We start from the raw sequence: 18,161 nt of genomic DNA on the forward strand, positions 1-18,161 counted from the left end.
TGTAATTTAGTTGACAGAGGCATACTTGTTAAGAACCCTGTGTTGCTGTAGTACTTTACAGAAATCTAAGTTAAAAAATAAAAATAATACTGCTTTTTGAAAGAATTAAAAAAAAAAATTATGGGGCAGTTTCATTGGAGGTTATTTCTGCAGTTTGGGGCTCAGTCAAAACTGAGACCAGTATTAAGGCTGATAATCAGTCCTGTTGGCTCTCTTATTTCATGAGGAAAGAACTGAGTGTGGGTTTCGATACAGATTTTTCTTGATGTACATCAATAAACTATCCCCCTTCGGAAGTGCCTTCTCATTAGCGCTTATGAGAAGCACTAAAGACCTTCTAGTGTCTTTAAACACAACTGCATCCTAATTTACTTTCCTTGAATTTTATGTGGTCCTGGCAGCTAAATCTTAATTTTCTTTGATAATATACTTCTTTAAATGGCAGTATCATTTATTCCTCTTTTTAATGTCATCTGCCAAATGTCATCTGTGTTAACCGTCATAAATTTTTGATGGAGTGGACAATCTGGAGTGTAACTCTGCATGTGACAAACTAGCTCATTGCTAGTTGTGAGAGACTGGCCAGCAAGATTTGGCTTTCACCTTCCTTTCAGAGCACCAGTGCAGTACATGGAGTGAAGCTCCTATCTACTTTTTTATAGTAGCTCAGCTCAATTAAGCAGAACTTCAAATCAGATGTTTCACAAGAAAGCATTGACGCATCTCTTTGTTACTGAAAAATGTTTGGTGAAAGGGTGGCATCCGCAACCTCCGTTTGAGTGAACAATATAGTCCTTTCATGGTGGAGCAGGATCAGCCTGCTTATGTGTTTGTATTTCACTGATAGTAGGCTCTGGGTTAGTAATCTGGGGCTTTTGCTGGCTTTTTAATTCTTGGTTCATGTACAAGTCCTTTTAGTATTTGGTAAAGAAAAAATAAGAATTGACATGCACCATTTGTAACCATATTTAGTATAAAGGTGACTTTGTACATTTAGTGCTGTCAAAAAGAAAGTAAAATCTAGGTGTGTAATGCAGCTATGATGGTTCAGTGTCCAATATCAATATCTGCACTCTTTGTGTCATACAAGGATTTGGTCCATGCTAATTAAACCAAGTGGAGCTTGTTTTGTGTGTATAATACATAATTAAAACAAGACTTAAAAATTAGGGCATTGTATGAGCAACACTGTGCTTAGTTATATCCAGTAACTTTCTGTGAGATTGTCTCTATGTCTCCCATGCGCCGTGAACTTCAAAAATCTCAGAACAGGCCTTCTCTGAAGACTGAATGTTTTGCGTTTATCGTCTTAGCCGTAGGGGAAGGAGAGTGTTTTCCAGAGCATCCTGGAAGTTTCAAAATCTCTCTTGCAAGCATCTGTGTAGGATTGAGAACCAGTAGTGTCCGGTCTCAGCTTCCATTTGTGTCCACAAGTGCTGCCTTGAACCACTTTTCCTGCTTCCTTCTACCAGTCGGCCAAGTGCCAATTTTAAACAGGTCCCAGAGAGCATGAAGAAAACTGCATTGTAATGGTAGATAAAGTTCAAATGCCAGCTATTCCCTCTTCTGCAGAAACTACACAGCTGCTTCCCAGCATCTTGGCTATTTTCTCCTATCAATTTCCATCAAACCTCATAGTCAGCCTCAAGGCATTTGAGAGATTTGGAGAGCAGAGCTAGTGAAGGTGGCGTATCTTGCAGCTTCTTCAGTGTAGGGCTGAGACTAAGTCCTCCTCTTGGAACAAGGGGAAGAGATCAGAGTGATGATGGAGAACTCTGGAGGGCCCTCACATCTGTCTTGCTGCTCCAAAAGGAACAGGAGCAGTGATGGCCAGTGCTGCTGGGATGGGCCAGCTGATGCAGTGACAACGCCAGGGAGACGGGATGACCTTCCAGGACTCTTCCATAGGAAAGTGAGGCCGTGGCCACTTCTTTCTGTTCACTGCCCACCTTCTTCCCTGGCCCTCTAGAAAAGAGGTTGCCATTCCCTGAGCTGAAAGCCAGCCTGTGTGGGCTGTCACTACAACTGAGACCTTCAGGAATGTTTTGATGGCAAGAGAAGGATATACAGAGAAAGATGACTTAAAATTTGAACCACTTCAGCATATTCTAGTTTAGCATTTGGTTTGTAGATTTTGGTCAATACCTTTGAGAAAATACTGAGGCTCGTTATTTCTGAGAGTGTGCTTAAAATAAGAACCGTTCCTCTCGCTGGCTGGTAAGTGGATTAGTTTGGCAAATGAAAGCTTTAGTTAGAATGACAATAGAAGAGAGTATTTGTCCTCAATAGCTATCAATGACTCTTGTCTCTAATGTTTCTTTTCTAGAAATTGAAAGACTACTTTATGCATGTTAGATATTGTATTTAGTCTCTCAAGATGGCATCCCAGGTCTGACGTTCAGTTAGGGAGTGCAGTTCTGTAATCCTTATTTAATTAGAACTCCTTGTCTTAGTCCCCGAGAGTTGCATTTGTAATTGGATTCTCACAGTTGAGAATATGCAGAGGCTACCTCAAAGGGAAGTTGTAATTTGCTGATGTGTGTTACTTACTGTAGTTCTTCGAGAATGTTTCCTCTGCATATTCACATTATGGGTCCTGTCCACCTTCTGTTTTCTCGGATTTCTACTGCCCTACAGTTGCTGTGTTTAGTAAGAATAACTGAAGTATTGAGCACTGTACAACTCTTTAAAATTTCTGATCGCTTGGTGTCATGAGCTGGCACTTGTACAGTCCTAGTAGTCACTGCTCTTCTAGGAAGTTCCTGTAGGTCATCAGCACTGGAGAACAAAAACCCACTGGTGTGAATATGCAAGGACAGCACTCTCAAAGAGCAAGCCATCGGTAAGTACCCTTTCTTTGTCTTCTCTGATTAACCAAATATTTCAAATGTTATTTTGTAAATTCCCTATTTGCAAATTTGCTACACTTTCCCTATGATAAAAACATTTAGATTCATTTTGCTTTTCTGGAAAAAAAAACAAGAAAGTATCTGTATTTGTAAGTAGTCACTTCAGTTGTAAATTGATGTACTGCTGTCAGCGTGTGGGTGTGTACACATATTTGAGCTATAATATATATTTCTATCAGACAAAAAGGTGCAATTACAGTGCAGTATTATATATTTCACAGAGTTGCACTCTTTCAGTTGTATTATAATAGATTACACAGCAGAGTGAGTCACTGACCAAAAAAGTCTTCAAATAGTATTAACAATGTTAATTCTCAAAACAGATTCTCCAACAGAAAATCAAAGGTATATTGTTTTTCACGTCTAAATTTTTCTTCTGAACTTTTGTCTTTTCCAGACATGGAATTCTGTGAGACTCCCCACATTCTTTGCTCTGGCTATCAGACAGATTTACACGGTGTAGCTGAGCACAGTTACCCGCTAGAGGTGGGCTCAGATGTGGATACCGAAACAGAAGGCGGTGCGTCCCCAGATCATGCCCTGAGGATGTGGATGAGGGGGATGAAGTCGGAACACAGCTCCTGTTTGTCAAGCCGGGCAAATTCAGCATTGTCCCTCACTGACACTGACCATGAAAGGAAGTCTGATGGGGAGAATGGTAATAAAGAAACGCCTCTAATGTACTGAATAGTAGTAGTAATTTATTTGAAACTTTCTTCTTCTAATTCTCTTCTATTTTTCCTTTTTTCTTTTTCCCGCTTCCTTCTTCGGTCTCTGTATTAAATGAAAGGTGAAAGGTTATAGTGTAGATGGAAAATAAGACAAAAATGAAAAGGTTTTTGTTAAAACATCATTCTTCTAGAGACCAATTACTTTCCCACATTCTCTATTTTTATGCCACAGGACATTTATCATTGGAGTTTAGTGGCCTATGAATTTAGGTTCTAAAATAAATCTGTATATGTACATTTATAGCACATTTTGTGTAGAATTGATCCTGCATGTGCTGGCTTCTGGATGTAGCTTTACGACTCCACAGCCAGGTGACTTCAGAAAGACAAACTGGAATCCTAAATGCTCTATTCGGCTGTAATTTCAGGCTACACCTGAAGACATGCCTTTATCAGTAGGACAGATTGAACAGATCTTTGTCATATCTCAGTTCTGTATTTCTCTGCGTATGGAGGATGGGGGGCTGGGTTAGGTTGCAGTAGGGTGGGGAGGGCTTGTTTGGTTTGTTTTTTTAAAAATACTCATTCTCTTTTAGGATCTTTTTGCTTGTTTGCTTTCCTTATGGTTTAGTGTGTCGCAGAAGGAGAAAATGGGTATTTAATTAAGTAACATGGGGGAACTAATAATTCTTTATCTGTGCATCAAAATGTATGAAAATCTGGACATGAAAATGATGAAAATCTGCTCTAAATGTTTCCTGAAAGAGTATAGTAAGTAAACAAATTTATCATGCTTAAGATCAACAAGCTTAGCTCATATTTTAATTTCTGTGTTTAATAGCTACATGTTACGGTAGTTCTAAATGTAGCTAAACATGTATTTTTAACTGGTTAAGAGATAGGAGAACGAGCAAAAGTGTCAGATTGACATTCAAGTGTTGACACTGATACATTTTAGTAGATCTATAGTCATAAGATGAAAGAGAGTTCAGTCATGAATGTCATTTCTATCGTTACGTGTTTTGAATTTGTCAAATACGAAGCTGGTAATTATAATTTCATATGCATGTTTGTCAATACCAATGATATTGTCCCATATAGGTTCAAAGACATTAGATTATCTACATCAATTTAAAAAAAAAAGGTTTTCATGCACAGCTCGTTTTAAATTAAATACTCCTTTGAGGATTAAGTGTTCTGCACTATCACGTTGTATTGTGTTGCTAGAATCAATTAATTTTCAGATGCCCTGCCATTTGCATGACGATCAATGGATGCCTGCCTTCTGCTGTGTTCTGTGTGGGATCCATCCTCTGCAAGGTGTTGTTGCATAAGGGGTTTTGTTTGGGGTCAGGAGGTTTTTTGCGTGTTTTCCTAAGACGTTTGTTTAGGTGGTGGCTGAAGGAATTAATTTGGTCTGCCTGGAATTGGTTGGCCCTTAACTATGAAAATGCTTTAAAGGAAATGCTACCTGGGAAAGGAATGAGTGTACTTGCAACACTCAAGCTAAGAAATACACATCGTCATTTGTGTTCTAAGGTGCTGGGAAGCCAATGTATTGAAAACAAATCAAGCATATAACCAAGTTATGTATTTCAGCCTGGAACGCAGTGGTGCAGCTGGGTATTCATGACGTTTGCTAGCTGTACAAGTTGCACTAAAGTCATCTTGCTACAGATGAAAATTATTGTAGGTAGTGGAGGAAGTACTTTTGTTACCTTCATCACCCTACATTGCAGGAACCGTGGGTTGAGTATCATTAAGATAGGGACGCATAATCATTGTGGTACACCAACAAAGAATGGAGTGGCTTCTTCTAAGCGTTTGTCTCAGAGAATGATTTCAATCAATTTAAACTCATTTCCTGACTGGTCTGGAATAGAACAGAGTAGTCCTTTTTCATGCAGCTTTAATACTTGGTTCTCTGTAAGCTTTATAACTTTTTTTTTTAATCGGGGATTCTTCTTTTAGGTACTTGAATACAAATTTTAACTAAATAGTTGGGAGAGGAAAGCAAGAGCAAGAGTAAGTTGGAAGAGAAAGAAACTGAGAGCACAAGCTCATTTGAACTCTTCAGTTGTCTCCAGGAGGCAGGGTCGACAGAGCAGGTATCAGTGCTTCCTGTGGCGTTGAGTCGTTATAATTACAGTCCTGAAAGCTGATGTGGATAAATTTGAAGACAATGATAGTTCAAGCCATATTAATTTATATTATTTGGTATTTCACAGGTAAGTTCATAGTCAAGATTCCTGATCCAGAGAGCAGTGTGTTTTTCCATCTGGGCTGGCACTCAGTAACAAAGCACTATTTGGATACAGAAGTTCATAAATCTCTACTTAAATGAAGTAATAGATGGCACATCTTTCTGTTTCTTTGCAGTCATTTGCACCAGGGGCTTTATCAGAGAGCCACAAGTGTTGCATTTATCCTTGTCAGTTCCTGCCATGGAAGTAGACTTTCTTTTTCCAGCCAGTAACTTCTGTGGTGTGAAAATGGGGGAGCGCATAAGATCAGTTGCTGGAAGTTCATGAAATGCTAGTTTCCGTATCTTTATTGTCTAATTGCTGTAAAAATAGATATTTAGAAATTCTGGCTTTCAAAGGGTTGACCAAACGGCATGTGTTTCCGTATCTTTATTGTCTAATTGCTGTAAAAATAGATATTTAGAAATTCTGGCTTTCAAAGGGTTGACCAAACGGCATGTGAACACAGCTATTTGTAATTAGAGTAAAATTAATGAGGAAGATACAGTTGTTGCATTTTTTGAGAAAACTAATTGCTATTACTGTCTGTATTTTGAAAAGGGCGGTTGTTTTTTGTTACTGGATTTATTTTTTCCTCTATGAGCACAATTCTGCTACAAATGCAGAACAGCTTTTTTTGTGGTGACATTAGGACAACTCAGTGTGTGGACTTCAGTAGACCTGCTTTTGGGACTTTTTTTTTTTGCATTACATTGATCTGGAGCAGATATACTTTTGCGAATTGTATTCTGTTTAGATATTCCTTGGATTTCTCATATTCGTTCAAAGCTCTAGCAGGAGGTTCCCTGACACAGGTTATATACTTCATTATGTATTCTGAGTAGCCCAGTTTGAGAATTTATTTGAGGTTTATTTTCCTTCATAGACGCACCAACTCTGTCATAATCACTGTTTAAACATATTCCGGTTGTTTTGGCAGCATTGAACAGATTGTGTGAAACACCAACTTTCCCATTTAAATTAGCGTTGTCAATGTTAATGGCAACTAATAATAGCGTATTAGTGTACAAACTGCCTTCAGCTTTGCCTGAGGCTTAGCAAAATATATATTAACTGCAAGTAATGAATGACCACTTTCTTGGGGATCATTGCTTATCTCTGGTATAGTATAAATAGCTCTATTTAAACATGAACAGTATTACTCTACAATATGTGAATGTAAATTTCAGACAGAAACACTACAGGATAACAATATCAAAAATAGTTACTTTATTCCATTGAAAAAGACTGCATTTACCCTCAGTTCACTGAAACAACGGTACCTGTCATTGCAGGATATCTGAACATTGAGTTCAGTGGTTTAGTCTGCCAGATGACTGAGCTGGCAAATGTGTTTATTTCTTTGTTTTTCTGAAGTAAAGTTATGGTCCGGGAGAGGGTACAGTCCTGATCTACAAAAAGGGCTGTCTTCAGACATCTGCCTGAAACTACATCTTGTGATGTAGATCTGCATCCCACACTAGCTGGTGTACTAAAAAGTAGGCTACAGTCCATTTTGTATCCATATACTCTTCCTCATTAAATTGTTCGTGCAGTTCTTAATGTTTTGCTTTACAGGATGTCTATGCAGCTGTGAAGCAATGAATTTTACCTCAACTGCATTCATGCCATTGCCATAAGCCATTTTTGAGCCACACTTGACTTGTTTGCCAACCATCAACTCTTTTGCTTTTAGCTGCTACATCTCAGCTGAGAGCTGGGACAGAACTTGAGCCATTTCTACAATAACACGATTTTTAACCTGGTTTAGGTTGTCAGATTGTTTTGAAGGCTGACTTGTTTGGCTTACTCCTGACACGTACTTAGATATTTTTATGCAATTAGTTACTCTTTCTAGGCTAAGTAGTGAGAACCAGTAGCTGAGTACTGGAATCCCAGTACTGGATGAGTGTACTGTGAAATGCACCCTCAGGCTTGGAGCCGGATTCATGTTCAGTTCTTTTGTCGGCAGTATTTTATGACAATTAGGTATTGGTTACAGTTCACAACAGCTTTTTTAAGATTCATAGGCAAAAATTAGGATGTTAGTATAGGCTGACATACCACTAGACTGGTCATGGAATACAGCTTTAGAGAGCTTGAGATCTGGCCAGAGAATTTTTCTTTAATGACATATTTGTCTTTTTTAAAAAAAAGCAAGAAGGGGGGGTGGAAACAAGCTACAAAAAAAGTAGTTGTTTCCTTTTTCCCACAGAAATTATTGGGAAACTTCTTTCTTAACATCAGTGTATAGAATCAGATTCTATTTGGAATAATAATTTTAATGATTTTAAACAGCAGACCACAAAGATAGAATAACATGAGACATATATTAATAGGTAGAAGTAGTAAAGATATTAGTAGGTTACAGGTCAAACCTGAGTTTAATGACATAGAAACATGTAAGATGAATCTTGTGTGATTCACCTGAGCATTTGTTTTATGCCCTGGGAGCAGTGGTCCATTTAGCAGAGCTTTTGACTGTCCCTAAATCTCTGGGGGTTTTTCACTTCGATTGCTGGGCAGAGGGATGACTTTCGGGCAAGTCACCTCAACCCTTTGCACTCCAGATTCAGTATCTCAACAGTATCTGTTAAAGGGATAAAGATGCTTAATTAATAAAAGAGATACCGGAATGGCTGGCGCTGTATGAGAAACGCGGCTTTGTGCATGCAGTAGTTATTCAAACGTGGGGAGGATTTAGCTAAGGACAAGGTTCTGATTTAATTTATGGTGTGTGTCAGTAGACCTGCTGTGAATTCACACCTGTTTAAATTAGACTTGAATTTGGCTCTTCATGAAAGTCTTATGTTTAATGCAAGAAAGTGAGAGCATTGGGATTAATGTTGCTGTTATTTACTGTTATTTTGTAAACAAGCCAGGTATTAAGCTGGTCTCTGGCTTTCTCCTTTCTCCAGGAAATTATTACCAACAGCTACATTATAATAACAATACATGCTCTGAGAAGAGGTGTGCATATGACTGACTTTCTATGCAGGTTTGTGTTTGTAATAACGATGACTGTATCTGAAGTATTTCCATTAGCTCCTGTCTCATCACTGTCCGTTTACAATGGTGCAATTAAGAAATTGAGTGACTAATTTGCAAGTAGAGCCGTTACGTCAAATATGTGTAAGTAGCCTTGAAAACATAAAGGTAAACATCAGTCTTAATCCTATTGCATCTGTGCCATTTAATATTTTTCTCTTCATTCCTAGCGTGCTTTACTTTGCCTTTTTATTGTGGCGTGGATTGCATTTATGTTTGTACACTCCTGTCTGTTGGATGGTTTTAGTCAGCTAGTAGATTAAGGCAACCTTATCACTTAAACAAAATGCAAAGCCTCCATGGTAAAATTCCTTCAACTTCTGGAGTTTACTACAGCTTGTCAGATACTTGATACGTGACGCTCTCAGACAGCCGACAGAAAAGGGCCGCTAATCTTCCCTTAATAAAAGACGACTTTTGCGTCTGTTGTAGGTTTTTTCTCTTCTAGTGTTTAGATGGTGTTCATGTTGGTTGCTTCTGCTGCTGTTTCAAAGAAGCCTCCTCAGTGTCAAAGGGAAGCGCATGAATCTCTGCTGTAGCACAGCAATGCCTTTTGGGGAGCACTGGGGTATGCATTGACGTTGTAACTGCTCTGCTGGAGCTGTTAACAGCCTAAGATGCTTTTGTTGACCTCAGAGTGGTTCCTTTGGAAATGTTACTGTCTCAAAGGAAGCGTTCAAGTCATCTGAATTGCTTTGGACAAGCGTGAGATGCTTCTGTGAGCATTGTAACATCACCTCAGTTGTAACACCGAGAAAGTTTTGCATTTGTGCCTCTAATATTTAAGCCATTTATGAAATTGCTCATATATGGAAATTCAGCTAAAGATGAGTTGTTTTTCAGAATTGTGGGGAAAATTCTGCCTTCTAAAATTACTATCTTCATTGCTTTTTCTGACTGACAGGGACATTGCATCTGCGTATCTACTGTTTTAAGCTTTACAGTTTTCAGACGGTATATTAAAATCAGTACACAATGTTAAAACATTCCCTTTCTTGTGTTTCTCTTTTAAGTACAATGAACACTGATTTGAAGGCAAATATCAAACAGTATTTAATATTTTACATTTAAGATAATGAAACAGTATTTAGAACATATCAGAAATATTTTTTATATTCCATAATCCAAATGACCTTTGCCCACGGTGTACTAAAAAGTAGCTGCGCATTTGCACACAGTTGTCTAATATTTTTAGCCCTGCAGTTTTGTTTTCTTTTGTGGGTAGCTAAAAGTGGGGGGGGAGGGAAGCTTGAGGAGAGCAGTCAGGTCTAATTTTTATCCCAGAAATCAGTAACTTGGCATTAAGAGCTCAAAAAAAAAAAAAACACTTGGCTTTCCTCCCCTGTGTTATGCAGAAAGGATAGTGGATGTGACTTAAGGAGCCTGTAGCAATATAAATTATTGCTCCTTCTTTCTTTTAAATCCTTTTGACTTCCTCAGATGGAAATGAGCACGCAGGAAAAGTATTTCCACAGATACTTCACAGCGCAAAAGGATGTTGCAGTGCTGCTGCAGTCCTGGGGAGCTCAGTTCATGCAGGCTGCCGCAGGGGGACGAGGCGAGCTGGGACAGGCAGTTAAGGCGCCTGCCTTCCGTCAGAGTGCTGCAGTGCAAAAGCGTGAGGATTATCTGACTCTTCATTTCAGCAATCTTTGTGAAACTAGGGGCCACTGAAAAAAATACTTTTTCTGTTGTTTAACATTTACCGTGAATTCTACATAAGGACGCCTCTGGACTAGTGCGTTGCTGTGTCGCGAATGAGTGGTTTAGGCCGCTTAAAGAATCGCCACTAAAGGTACCGAGGAGCAAATTATTTTAATACAAATTCCTAAAAAGCACGACTTAACAGAATTCGATGGCAAAGTCCTCTCTATTACTTATGGGAGAGCATACAGATAGAAATCAAATCAGCAGTGGGTTGGAATGATTTGTATATGGAGCAAGGAAAATGATTTACACAGGGTCAGGGAAATCAAGTCAGAATTGGATTGGTGTGATTTATATATGGATTAGGGAAAGAAGATGAGGGAGACCCTCCTGCTGAGTCACGAGGTTCAAAGCGGACCCTTTGCTTTCTAAACTCCTACTTAGAGGAGGCAAGGGGCGGCTGAATTCACTTCTAGTCCCAGACTTGGTCAACGTTTTATGACTAAAGGAATTAAGTACAGGGATCTTTGTGTGATGATTTAATATATGATTTTTATGTTTTATATAACTTCAGAATGGCAGCAACCTAATGTGGAGTTAATAGCAATTAAAATTGCCACTATTAAGGTAAATCACAATGTTAGATGATATAATTTTCTAACAAAGCTTAATAACACAACAACTTAGTTAAGAACTAAGATTCTCTAATTACACACACAGATATAGACATAGAGGCATATGAAGAAATATATGAAGATATATACAAAGGTATACCTGTTAAAAATTTCCCTTGAGTTCAGTGAAATACTCATACTTTTCATTTCTACACGGGCAAGGGTTGAGCCTCAAGGAGCAGGGGTTTCAGCCCAGGTCCCGTTGTCTGTCTTCGGCCCTCTGAACTTTGCCAACTTGGAGGGTGAGTTCTGAGGGCCGTCACACTGAGGGAGATGCCAGTCACAGCCTGCTGTGGTCCAGGAGAGCTCAGAGGGTCTCACTGAGAATGGCCCTTTATAGGGTTGGGAGTAAATTGGGCATCAGTAAATTTCCATCCTTGCCACAATCATTTGCCAGTAATTGCTGGAATTTAAAAAATTACAGCAGGACTTGTGCCAATCGACCCAAGTCACAGTTAGACAAAATGGTCCAAGGCTATCGGGGGGGATTAGTTACTCCCACAACTGATAGTCCTCAGACGGTCAGTGCCGTTCCTACCTTAGCTACGCAAGAGCGCTTGGTATGGTCAAGGGGCTCTCAGCTGCCAAACTCTTTGCTCCAAGGCCAAGGCTTATCGAGAGTTCCAGGTACACGGGTGGGGTGGGAAATGCACCACCACGTGCTGGGAACAGTTCCGTTCTAAACAATCAGCTTGCCTATCATGATGTTTTGTTTATGATGTTTTATTATTAAGTTTATAATATGTTTTAGTTCTCATCTCTTTTGATTAAGATTTAAAATACATTGGAAGATCAGAAATCTGCTTTACAGATTTCTACGGTCGTATTTTGTATGTATATCCTTTGGAACAGATTATTTATTTTAGTTTAATGCTGGTTTAGTTTAATACTTATTTTGAAATATGAGCAATTGTCACTTATATGTCTTAAAATGTAAATGTTCCTGACAGTTGGAACCTGTTTTCCATCAAAGTTTGAGATGTTCTGCTGAAAGCTGCCAGTGGAACATCATTAGTGAGAAATAAGGCTAACACGAAAACTTCTGACCTCTGATCATAGAAGATTATAGTTAAGGCTACTAGAGGAATAAGATCAAATTACTCTTATTTGGTTCCTCATATCCTCAGCCAGTATGGTTTTAAACACAAAGATAGCTAGAGCTTTTCTACTTCCCCCTAGCAAAGTGCTTTTCAGCTATTCCAAACTGTAATACTGTGAGATAAAACGAAGGGATCTAGCAAGTGAGTACCAGATTGGTAGGAAAGTGGAAAATACTGACAAATTATCCTTTTAGGGTCTAGCAAGGTTTAATCTAAATATAATTTCTTCATGACAGTATGAGGTATTTTAAGAATTTATTGTCATCCTACCATGAATGACAAAAGATTGCTCATTCTTCCTCTTTGGCCTTTTTTTCATTTTTACCCATTTAATTCATTGTGTATTAAATCACATGAGAAAGTCTTATCTTCCATTTTCAAATTTGTTAGTATTTCATTTCCTCTTGGGCTTAGGAGTAAGATGAAGATCGGCATATATCTGTTACTCAGTGTTATAAATATTAGCATATCCTCATCTAACAAATGGGAAGTATTGATAGTAGCAAATAGCTTTGGTCAAACCATCTAGAAGAAACACAGAAAATGGAGAAAGCGGCTGCTTCCCATGGCTGCAACCTTCATAGTCTTCTGAAAGTGAAAGCTCAACATATTAGACTATTTCTTATTTCTGCAATAGAAAATACGATAAGAATGGGAATTTGTATATTAAATTACAGTTTGTTTGTACGGAATGATGCAGATTTGAGTACTGCTTGTTTCAACTTGCTTTCACATACGTTTTCTTTAATCACACCTACCCGTATACCCTGACTTTGTATTTTGTAACGTGAGCATAAGAGGAATTGCGTGCAATTAGCTCTTCTAGAATATGGGTCTAGGAGCACTGAATGATTCCTGCAGGCTGCTTCCTCTCCCTAACAGATGTTTTTGAGTAATATTTTAATTAGATGCACATATTCTGATGACTAATTATATTGCCAGTGTTGTTTCTTTATCTTAAGTTTCTACTCCAGATGATTTGCAATGTAGATTTTATACAGTGCTTCACAACGCTGACTTTTAACTGAGCAGCACGTGTCAGCGTCTGATGGCAAGTTGTTCGCCATGAGACGTATTGGCAGTACAGTGGAGCAGCCCTTTGGGCAACAGAAACCAAATGTTGTAAAGTAACTATGTTCCTTTGCCTTGGGTGTTATCCAGAAAAGGGGCTAGGGCAAGTCAGTGATCTGGGGGTTCCTTTATTCCATGAAACCACATCTCCTAGAAGGCATATATGTGGGAGGAAATGCCTGGAAGTGAGGATGGCTTAGGATGTCAGGTCAGGGTTTGTCAACTCTATTGCTAGAAACCTTGCTAAAAGCTACCAAAACCATGTAAGGAACCCAAGGGACAAAAGTTAACTTTATATAGTCTTTATTATGGTTCATAGCACTCCTCCCTCACCACGTCATCAGTTTTGTCCATTAGAGGGATTTTATATGCATGTTAAACAAGTGTGAACACATGGATATCAATGATCTTGAATTTCTATGAATCCAGCTACTAGACTTTCTCCCTGTTCTTCTTTTTCTGAAGATCCCTTGTAGTTTCAGCTTTATTATGCTAATAAATACTGCAGAGACTCCAGTTCGATGCAGCCAGTGTTGTCTTATCTTGGGGGTATATTTGTGGAATGGTTGAATGTTATTGATGAACTGTTAATTTTCTTTTGGCTTTTGAATCTAGTCATTGTAATGAGCATTACCAAAGGTTGCTTTGGGCTTGTTCACATCAATGTAGTAAGCATGTTGCTTGCTTTGAAGCTGCAATGAATTCGTATTTGTAAATGAGCTTGGAATATTTTGTGGTGATTCTTGTCTTTTCCAAAATATTGTTACATTGCAATCAAGTACCACGGGCAAGGAAGAGTCGAGGGTATATTTCCTGTAGGAATGTGTGAAGCTGGTTTAATGTAACTAATGTTAAAGAGAGAGTTTCCTTGTGGTGTGGTGTGTTTGCCGGTAGGATCTTCACCATATTGTCGCTCCACTTAGCTATAACTCACTGGTGGGTTGCTTAGCATCCGTAACGGTGCTAAGGGGCTCTCTCCTACACTCTCAAGCAATGTCTTTGTCTTATGGAAAGACAGCAAGCAAAAAGGGGTCTTCATGCCACAAATATACCCCAGGTTTTCCATAATTGGAGTAATGGAGTGGAGTAAAACACGTTTAATCAAAAGCGTATTACTTATATTTTTCAATGTAGCTTTTAAACTGGAAATGCAATATGATTTTCTCTCTCTGCTTACAACTATTTTTGAGTAAATATAAGATATAAATTAATACATGCACTTTATATGTACTGAAGCCAGGGTAAGTGTTGTTTAGATTTAAGTGCCCTTCTCATTCCTTTGTCCAGCAGCAATTTCAAGTGGCACTTTTGGTTTGAGAACATCATGTTTGATTAACTTTGCCCCAAACACTACTTTTGAGACAGCAAACTTTCTGTTACTGTCCGGTCATGATAAGTCCTTTTAGAGCAAGTACTCTACTGTTTGTTGACATTGCAGAATCATAATGCATGCTTTGAATTTATGTTTTTATGCATAATTTGGTATAAACATGCCCCCAGTTGCACAATCAGAAAGTATCTGATTACTTGAATCTTTTTTGACTTGAATCTGCTTGAACTGTTGATGTTGGGATCACGTGACAGAGCTGCTTGCGTTGTCAGTGTGATCTGATGAGTGGTGTGGTATTCACAGCTCAGCACTAGAGACTTTTCATTTCTTTTCTTTACAACAAAACAATTTATGGATGCTTGCACCTTTTGATTACCACAAAAATCTTTGAAGCAGCATGTACCTGCCTAGTAGCTACTGTTGCATGTTCTCAAACTCCTTCGTAAGATACTGCTGTATTTTGTTGCTTCTGCTAGCTGATGGTCGGCATGAGCCAGATCTTACTGATTGCAATACAGCTGCATTTTGGGGTGGCAACAGGTTGCATTCTCTCATCTGTTGTCAGAAGGGAATGCTGCTTTAGGCTATGCTGCTGATCACAGGTAGGGCTGGAACTCTTACTGTAAAGGGATAAAGTTCCCTGGTGAAGGGAAGATCTCCAAATTTATTTTTACCTAATTGAGAAGTTTTCTCAAGAGACTAAAAAACTTCCCTGAATATTAAATGATCTCCTTTTATAAGGAAGATGATAGTGACGAAGTCTCATTTGTAGTCACTGAAACTGCTTTTGAAAGGTCAAGATAGAGGTAATGAACATGCACCTAGTTTGCAACGATCGTTGCCTTCCTGGTATAATTATAAAAGGTTTGGTTTAGGCCTGGCCAGAGGTCATGTCTTGGCAAGTAAGGTGATGTACATTTTCTTTGTGGTAGCTCATTCAGATTAGTTCAGCATAAACGAAAAGCCATGTTTATGCACAGCTTTGCAACTTAGATTTCCCTTTCAGGGAATGATGCAACAACAGAGTCAACTTATTCAGGTCTTAATGTCTTATCTTGACTCTAAAGACACATTTGTATCTCAGTAGCCTGAATATGACTGAAAGAGTCATCCTTTTGTGGCGTAGTGAGAGAGGAGCTAGAAGCCGCTGTTCTGAGGCAGATGCTGTTAGCAGTGTATGTTGGCTTAGACACAGCGTGTTTGGGGTTAGCTGTTGGTGTTCTGCCGAGCCCCTGCTGTCTTCTGGTGTCTTTTCTGTACCAGTCCCGCGAAATCTGCCTACTTTGATAGGATGAGAATATGAGACATCCTCTGTGGTGCAGGTGCACAAGGAAGCCTTTGCATCCCACCCCTCCTTTGCCCCAGTTTAGCGTCAGACCACTTAGGGGTTTTGTGCCGTTTTCAAAAACTCTCAGCCCTTCCCTCTCCTGATGCAGAAATCGGTAAGACGACGGCTGTTCTGGTGCTTCTCCATTGCTTGGATAAAGGCAGGCCTTCCCTCCCGTCTTGTGTGGGTTTGTGGGCTAGCAGGTGCTGGTGAGCATTTGTGAAGGTGGGCACGGTGGCTGCAGCCTGCCAGGGCTCTGCTGCCAAAGGCAGTAGGATTAGACCTGCGGTTCTTCCTCTCTAGCAAGGGGCGCTGCCCAAATGCGCTTCTGTAATGTGCTCGATGTGTCTACAACTATCTTTTATGTCTTTGCCTGTGGGGAGGAACATAAATGAGTCATTCTTCCTCAAGCTTGCGTGGCTGTGTGTTCAGTCGGTACAATGTTCGTCTCAACATTCCCATTGATTATTTTTATTCTAGCCTGTGATTCTGTCTCCATTCTAGCTTTTTAATTTTTATAGTTCACTTCCTTTTGAGCAGCAAATTCAGCTGTGTTTGGTTGTGTGCATATTTTGTTAGAAATATAATCTCCCGAATACAGATTTCTCCATAGTAGCTAATAACCTACAGTACTTGAAAGCTCCTTTTTCTTTTTATAACCTTTCTTTTTTCCAATACGTTTTCTGATTACTGCACTACGGTTCGATTTTTATTGGATCATTTTAGAGCATAATAACTCATTTCTGATCCCTAGTACTTCTCGTCCACGTCTGAAGTGGTCCACATTATTTCAGTCACTCATTTTTGTTTACATCTTTTCTCTGAAGACAGTCTTCTATATTTTGTCTCAAAATACTTTCTGGCTGGCATCACCCTTTTAGTCTTGTGATATCCAATTTCCTTTTAATACAAAACCAAATAGAAAGCATTTTCTGTAGTTTACCAGCCAACTATTGTTGAATTTTTTGAGCTCTCTTGTAGGTATCTTATAGATTGGTTAGTGGCTAATAATGGCAAAAAACCTAAATCATAACGATCCAGAAAATAAAAGGAAAAAAATAGAAAGCATGTTTTCTACTGAATGCATTTTTAAACAATACTACACTGTGCAAACAATAAAATAAACATGTTTATATGCAATTACTTCAGGATTTAAACAATGCCTATTAATGTTAAATAAAGAACCGTTATAAGTAAACAGTCTAAATCAATTGGGTTTTTGTCTAAATCTTTGTGGAGTTGTTTGTTCATCTGTTGTTTCTATAATAGATTAGAAACAACGATTATCTACCTTCTTCTTGGGAAAAAGGAAAAAAGAAGTAGAAACCACATACCCCTTCACACTGCAGAAAGCTACGTCAAAGCCTGCAGTTTCAGTTAGGTTCCTCTCTCAGACTTGGAAAGAACTCTTTAAGACACTGAATCATGGTCAAAGTGATGTCAAGAAACCTCTGTTAAGAGAAATGGCAGTGAGTTGCCATTTTCAAATGGCTTCAGATTATTTTCTTCCAAAGCTTTAGGTTTGTGCAGTCATGAAACAAAATATAATTCCTGGCTCTGAACTCATGCACATTGATCCGGGCTCTGGAGAGCTGCAGCGCTCGGGTTGTAGGTTCCCACTGGGGAAATTTGCATTAGGAGTCAGAATGGGGAAACAGAAATAACCTGCAGACAGCTTGGAAGCAGCAAGGACAGTCCATGACGTGGAGATGTTTGGCTGTTAGCTTTGCCAGCTCAGATCATGTTTTGATGATAATCTTTGACAGCATTTCCCTGTATCGCCAAAAACCCAGTCTCCTGCACTGCTATCCTTGTTGGTGCTGCCCTTTCAGTATATAATGATGTAATTTTCAGTTTTGTATGCCCATGGGGGAAAAAAAATGTAGTCGAGTACTCTTTGAGGTATAGTTGTCTAGTTCAGGTGTACAACATAGCTGCCAAAAATACATGGCAGGAGCTTCTCATCCTGCTGCTCTCCCTCCTTCCTGCCATAACCTTCTCTGGTTGCTTGCCTCTCTTAAAGTCTCCTTATGTCCTCTGAGGGCATCAACACATTTCTGTGATGATGTTGATCAAGTCTTTGATTGATAGTATTCTGAAGCTCGAATCCTAAGTAAGTATCAGCGTGCTGATAAAGCTGA

The 18,161-nt window shown here is 39.0% G+C and overlaps 1 protein-coding gene across 2 annotated transcripts in view; it reads left to right on the forward strand.

The window, feature by feature from the left end:
• Positions 1-18,161, forward strand: part of TENM1 (teneurin transmembrane protein 1) — a gene marked incomplete at both ends in the record, with an annotated part of 257,520 nt that overhangs the window by 28,988 nt on the left and 210,371 nt on the right. For both annotated transcript variants that reach the window (XM_082004271.1, XM_082004272.1), the window contains one exon: positions 3,307-3,567. In XM_082004271.1, coding sequence (XP_081860397.1) covers positions 3,307-3,567 — 261 coding nt within the window. The remainder of the gene's footprint in view (positions 1-3,306; positions 3,568-18,161) is intronic.

This window comes from Phaethon aethereus, assembly GCF_964289735.1.
Source record: "Phaethon aethereus genome assembly, chromosome: 10".
NCBI lineage: Eukaryota > Metazoa > Chordata > Aves > Phaethontiformes > Phaethontidae > Phaethon > Phaethon aethereus.